General features: G+C 45.5%; 1 protein-coding gene across 1 annotated transcript in view; it reads right to left on the minus strand.

Annotated features, from left to right (window-relative positions):
- Window positions 1-7500, minus strand: part of phldb2a (pleckstrin homology-like domain, family B, member 2a) — a 65930-nt gene that overhangs the window by 1321 nt on the left and 57109 nt on the right. The window contains exons 20-22 of the mRNA XM_062535802.1: window positions 5649-5868; window positions 2284-2369; window positions 1-2184 (exon numbers count right to left, since the gene is read on the minus strand). The exon at window positions 1-2184 is cut by the window's left edge and continues 1321 nt beyond it. Of these exons, the coding sequence (XP_062391786.1) occupies window positions 2044-2184; window positions 2284-2369; window positions 5649-5868 (447 nt within the window). The 3' untranslated portion in view covers window positions 1-2043. The remainder of the gene's footprint in view (window positions 2185-2283; window positions 2370-5648; window positions 5869-7500) is intronic.

Below are 7500 nucleotides of genomic sequence, written 5' to 3' on the forward strand. Positions count from 1 at the left end.
TGTGTGTGTGTGGTGTGTGTGGTGTGTGTGGTGTGTGTGTGTGGTGTGTGTGGTGTGTGTGGTGTGTGTGGTGTGTGTGTGTGGTGTGTGTGGTGTGTGGTGTGTGTGTGGTGTGTGTGGTGTGTCGGTTGGGCCCCCGCGGGTGAGGAGGCATGCGTGGGGTCACTCGAGGTCATTTGAGTCCAGTACCTCTCAGCAGTAGCTTAGAGTGCGTCACCTGTAGTGATCACAATGGGTGATGTCACGGCAACGCCTTATCGGTGACGGAAATAGCGTCATACGTTTATGATGTCATCACATGGGAGTTCTATTCAACTGTGACACGGTGTGATGCCGTGATATTCATCATCGGAGATAAATGACATTCAAGCGCATTTGATGATGTGCTTTGGAAGATCTGACACAAAAGCGTGACATTCTTGTCTATTATTGCACCAAGATCATATGAAGATTTAGTTTTAGGTTGAGTGCGCTCTGTCCTGAGAATATTCAGACACATTTAGACTTTTAGAATGTATAAGAAGTTCATAAATGGTTAGAAAGATATGAAACTATGACATGTGACTCTGGTTAACCCCGCGTGTGCTTGAGAGCTCGGTCGCTCCGGCTCCCCCGCCTCACCGCTCTGACAGGGCTGCATTGTGTGCAAATCAGAGCAGATGTACTGTACCATTACTCCCTCTGGTGGCCAGCCCTGGCATCACAGCCTTCTTCAGTGACATAACAAGGCCACACATCTGGGAAGCATCTCTGCGTCAGACACTCGTCTGAAGAATAAACATCATGTAAAGAACAAAGGCTAGAGACTGGAACATTTGGACAAAATATTTGACCACATTTCAGCCGTACAACAGCTAAGGCACAGGGAGTGTTCTTTACACGGCAACCGTCCCCGGCAACGCAGGCATTTCTATATGGTGGGGGCAGTAACCTTGGTCTGTAGGTCATGACCTTATATGGCCAACTTCCTGAACGTTGATAAGGCAAATACACAGATGCTATAAGAACATGTACAACCACACAAGCACAGACACACACCCACCCACCCACCCACCCACCCACACACACACACACACACACACACACACACACGGATAAGATAATAGCTTGTTGTGCTGTGTAAATATTCACTCTGTCCAGAAGGCACAAAGGAGAGTGAACTGACCACACAAGTCTGAACTCGTCACGTCACGTCAGAGGGCAAATAAGTACCTCATACACATGAGGCATCTTACATCTTACACACATGAAGCCAGATTCGTACATAAGGCATCTTATATCTTACACACATGAAGCCAGATTCGTACATAAGGCATCTTATATCTTACACATATAAAGCCAGATTCGTACATAAGGCATCTTACATGTACATAAAGGCAAATTTGTACAATATTCCTGCAGTGTGAACATGCAGATGATACCACTTCCATGTATCCAAACAATCCGAAGATGCAATACAATATCCATACCAATTCATTTCAGTATTGTGTTCAGCAATGTCTCAAGGCACTTCACAGAGCCTGTATGCAGTATGGGCCAACAGCAGTGGCACCACAGCGCTCCCCTGTGGACAGGAGGACACCTGGAGCACAACCCAACCCTACAGGAGCCCTTTGGAGGTCTGGCTGACTGTATGGCATTCACTTGCATTCATTTGAGAAGCTAGCTGGTTAGCACCTGACTTTATCTGTGGATATATTCAGATAAAACACACTGCCATGCTAACTACACCACACTGACATACACACACACCCACACACACACACACACACACACACACACACAGGAATACTCTTTTGGTCAAACACACACATAAACACACACACACACACACACACACACACACACGGACAGGAATACTCTTTTGGTCAAACACACACACACACACACACACACACACACACACACACACACACACACACAGAGACAGAAATACTCTTTTGGTCAAACACACACACACACACAGACAGAACTAGTGTTTTGGTCAGGCATTGGTCCTCTGTTTGGTCATGTGCTGGCTGTGGGGTGTGTGTGTGTGTGAGGTCACACCAGGAAGTGTGTGTGTCCCTCGGCGCCCGTGACGATGACGTCCATCCAGATGCGCATGGCCTCAGCGGTGGGAGCCACCATGTAGTACACGCGGTCCTGAGTCTTCACACTGAACGTCAGAGACGGGTTGGGGCTCTGGGGGGGGGGGGGGGGGGGGGGGGGGAAGGGTATTTTGTAAGTGCAAGAATATTGTGGAAAGCGGACACAAAGGTGTGTGTGTGTGTGTGTGTGTACCTTGTGTGCATTCTTCAGGTGATCGTAGTAGACCTCCTCTATGGCCTGGAAGTAGATCACCCCCTTCATTTTGGTCTCATGCTTATCTGGAAGAGAAAACAACACAACTTAACACGACATTCAGATCTTAACACACAGAACATTCAGATCTTAACACACAGAACATTCAGATATTAACACACAGAACATTCAGATCATAACACACAGAACACTCAGATCATAACACACAGAACACTCAGATCATAACACACAGAACAGAACATAATAGAGAACAGCGCCCAATACAACACAACTTAACACAACACTCAGATCATAACACACAGAACACTCAGATCATAACACACAGAACATAACATAATAGGGAGTGTGTATGTTGCACAGATTTGTTTTGGAAATATCTGTCCATTAATACAGACTTTATAAACAATGGATCTTTTGAAACTCCAAAAGTACTCAAATGTTCCTCGTGATTGAAAATACTCAATGCTGCCCCCTGTGGGACACACAGGGCATAACCTCAACAGTCCCCTTGGTCTTCACCTTCTCCTGCTGAACACAACACAGTCATCTCTTGCAAATGTGTTAACACCTTTTCATTGATTTCACAACATTCTGAAAATGTTTAACACAACTCTCCCAGACAGACTCCATCTCTATGAGATCACCTGTGCTAAATAAATGGAATGCTTTAGTCACAGTTAATGGATATTGCTGCTTGCAAAATTATGAACTTGTAATGTCACTGTGTGAAACTCCTTTGCACAATTCTTCAATCAGTAATCATTCATTATCTATAAGAGAGACCACCTCTGTAATCAGTAATCATTCATCATCTATAAGAGACCACCTCAGTAATCTCATTCATTGTCTATAAGAGAGACCACCTCAGTAATCTCATTCATTGTCTATAAGAGAGACCACCTCAGTAATCTCATTCATTATCTATAAGAGAGACCACCTCAGTAATCTCATTCATTGTCTATAAGAGAGACCACCTCTGTAATCAGTAATCATTCATAATCTATAAGAGACCACCTCAGTAATCTCATTCATTGTCTATAAGAGACACCCTCCTTTCTCCTGTCCAGCTACTTACTGTAGGTCCTACATGTCGATGACCGTTACATCTTGAATGAATACAATTCCTGCTGTGATGTGCCTGTTGGTCTTTTCAAGCAGCACAACAGCCCAGATGGCCAGATGAGGGCCTCACCTCCTCATATTGGGCCTCACCTCCTCATATTGGGCTTCACCTCCTCATATTGGGCTTCACCTCCTCATATTGGGCTTCACCTCCTCATATTGGGCCTCACCTCCTCATATTGGGCTTCACCTCCTCATATTGGGCTTCACCTCCTCATATTGGGCTTCACCTCCTCATATTGGGCCTCACCTCCTCATATTGGGCTTCACCTCCTCATATTGGGCTTCACCTCCTCATATTGGGCTTCACCTCCTCATATTGGGCCTCACCTCCTCATATTGGGCCTCACCTCCTCATATTGGGCTTCACCTCCTCATATTGGGCTTCACCTCCTCATATTGGGCTTCACCTCCTCATATTGAAACTGTGCTTTGGGTTTCACCTCCTCATATTGGGTTTAACCTCCTCATATTGAAACTGTGCTTTGGGTTTCACCTCCTCATATTGGGTTTAACCTCCTCATATTGAAACTGTGCTTTGGGTTTCACCTCCTCATATTGGGTTTAACCTCCTCATATTGAAACTGTGCTTTGGGCTTCACCTCCTCATATTGGGCCTCACCTCCTCATATTGGGCTTCACCTCCTCATATTTAAACTGTGCTTTGGGCTTCACCTCCTCATATTGGGCTTCACCTCCTCATATTGAAACTGTGCTTTGGGCTTCACCTCCTCATATTGAAGCTGTGCTTTGGGCTTCACCTCCTCATATTGGGCTTCACCTCCTCATATTGACACTGTGCTTTGGGCTTCACCTCCTCATATTGGGCTTCACCTCCTCATATTGACACTGTGCTTTGGGCTTCACCTCCTCATATTGGGCTTCACCTCCTCATATTGACACTGTGCTTTGGGTTTCACCTCCTCATATTGGGCTTCACCTCCTCATATTGGGCCTCACCTCCTCATATTGGGCTTCACCTCCTCATATTGAAACTGTACTTTGGGCTTCACCTCCTCATATTGAAACTGTGCTTTGGGTTTCACCTCCTCATATTGACACTGTACTTTGGGCTTCACCTCCTCATATTGAAACTGTGCTTTAGGCTTCACCTCCTCATATTGAAACTGTGCTTTAGGCTTCACCTCCTCATATTGAAACTGTGCTTTTTTATTCTCTGCTGTGTAACGACTGATTGAAAGCACACACTGATCTGACCACAAGTTGTGTAGTTTGAACAAAAGATTTGTTGTTGCATGTTTGAAATGTTTTGTCGCTGCTAAAGCCTTTTTGCAAACAAATGTGCCATTCTACTAAAGTACTTTGGGCCTGTGTGTTAAATGTTTTGAAAGTGTGTTGTCAGTTGACAGAAGCAAAATAAAACAATTGAGAGAGACGGTTTAACACACGACACATTTGGAACCGAGAGGAACTGGACGAGACATGTGGGCTAAATAAGGAACAGATGCCACACACACAGAACACAGAACCAGGGGCCTAACAGACAGACACGGGACCAGGGGCCTAACAGACAGACACAGCACCAGGGGCCTAACAGACAGACACAGAACCAGGGGCCTAAAAGACAGACACAGAACCAGGGGCCTAACAGACAGACAGAACCAGGGGCCTAACAGACAGACACGGAACCAGGGGCCTAACAGACAGACACAGAACCAGGGGCCTAACAGACAGACACAGAACCAGGGGCCTAAAAGACAGACACAGAACCAAGACAGACACAGAACCTGGGGCCTAAAAGATAGACACAGAAGTTAGAACCTGGGGCCTAAGAGAGAGACACAGAACCAGGGGCCTAAAAGATAGACACAGAACCAGGGACCTAAAAGACAGACACAGAACCAGGGGCCTAACAGACAGACACAGAACCTGGGGCCTAAAAGGCAGACACAGAACCTGGGGCCTAAAAGATAGACACAGAAGTTAGAACCTGGGGCCTAAGAGACAGACACAGAACCAGGGGCCTAAAAGACAGACACAGAACCAAGACAGACACAGAACCTGGGGCCTAAAAGATAGACACAGAAGTTAGAACCTGGGGCCTAAGAGACAGACACAGAACCAGGGGCCTAAAAGACAGACACGGAACCAAGACAGACACAGAACCTGGGGCCTAAAAGATAGACACAGAAGTTAGAACCTGGGGCCTAAAAGACAGAACACGGAACCGGGGTGATGAAAGGGGTCCTGCGGTTCTTTACCGGCGTAGTAGGCCAGGGTGCGGCGGTTGCGGTCGAAGACGAACCAGCGCTTCTTCCAGGTCTTGATCTTGCCGCCCATCTTGACCAGGAAGCCTCGGCAGGTGTGGTCGGTGACGGCCAGGTGGTAGCAGGTGTCGGGGTGGTGACCGGCCGCCTCCACGTGCCCGCGCAGGTCAAAGTCGTCCTTACGCACCGGCAGGTAGCGCGTCAGCGGCCGAGACTAAGGTCAGAGGTCAAGGGTTAATGTCTGAGGTCAAGGTCAAAGGTCAAGGTTAGATGTATTGCCATATAGTGAAGATACACAATAGGAATGTTTTACAGCCATTCACGTATGAATATGGTTGACAGCAACAGACATAAATAGACACAGACATGACAATAGTGACAGCAGATGCTGAGGTAGTGATGTTGAAAGTGCTGATGATATGCAGGCAGTGAGCAGTACAGTGCAGTGGACAGACAGTAAAAGGTGCAAATCTATATCTTACTCTAACACTGTGTGTGTGTGTGTGTGTGTGTGTGTGATGAATTTGATCTATATCTTACTCCAACAACGTGTGTGTGTGTGTGTGTGTCTGCATGTGTGTGTGTGTACCACATAAGAGCAGAAGAAACATCTAAAGATAAAATGGCCCAAATGGCTTGTGCTGCTCTTGTGCTGCCTGCTCCTAGTCTTGATAAAGAGAGACATATTGCGTCCGATTCCCCAAATAGCCACACAAACTCTTATCCTATTCTGAGTTGGGCTGGAAGTTGGTTCCTGCACACGTGAGATGACCCAGTTAGACCCGAGCTGGCAGGTTCTGAGGAGAACCGTGTGTTCTAATGACTGAGGCGAGGAACGTGTCGTTCTAATGCACATTCTCTGTTTCTCTCAGACTCTGTGAGCACATGAGTCAGCTTTCTGGACCTTTCACTTCTAATCCTCCTCTTCCCTCTCTACATCTCTCCCTCCCTCTCTATATCCACCTCTCTCTCCTTTTTCTCTCCCTCTCCCTCTCTCTATCCACATCTCCCTCTCTCTCTCTCTCCCACTCTATCCACATCTCCCTCTCTCTCCCACTCTATCCACATCTCCCTCTCTCTCCCACTCTATCCACATCTCCCTCTCTCTCCCTCTCTCTCTGTCTCTCTCTCCCTGCTCAAGATATCCCTGAACATTTCTTCCTCCCAAGTCTCACTGATGCCTTACATCACTTCACTTCTCATTCTCATCACAAATATTTGAAGAGTTTGGGTTTCCGAAACGCTATCTCCATTTTAAAAAACATTATAAGTATAATATGTTATTTAAGGTGTATTAGAGGTAATGTCAATAAAATTGCAGTTGCGTTGTTTTTTTTTTAGTAAAGAAATCAAATAAGAACCCAGTACAGTTCAATTGAAATTACCTGGAAAACAAAATAAGTAAAAAAAAGATTAATGAAGGATATTGTGTTTTGGAACTCTTCATATATCTCATAACTACAGCTGATGTTATTGTTTTATATGAGACTGGTGTCTATACTAATGCTATTGTTTAAGACTGGTGTCTGTACTGAAGTAATTGTTTAAGACTGGTGTGTGTACTGATGCTATTGTTTGACTGGTGTCTGTACTGAAGTAATTGTTTAAGACTGGTGTCTGTACTGATGCTATTGTTTGACTGGTGTCTGTACTGATGTTGTTGTTTAAGACTGGTGTCTGTACTGATGCTATTGTTTAAGACTGGTGTCTGTACTGATGTTATTGTTAAAGACTGGTGTCTGTACTGATGTTATTGTTTAAGACTGGTGTCTGTACTGATGTTATTGTTTAAGACTGGTGTCTATACTGATGCTATTGTTTAAGACTGGTGTCTGTACTGATGTTA

The sequence above is a fragment of the Sardina pilchardus genome, chromosome 5 (genome assembly GCF_963854185.1).
Source record: "Sardina pilchardus chromosome 5, fSarPil1.1, whole genome shotgun sequence".
In the NCBI taxonomy this organism is placed as follows: domain Eukaryota; kingdom Metazoa; phylum Chordata; class Actinopteri; order Clupeiformes; family Clupeidae; genus Sardina; species Sardina pilchardus.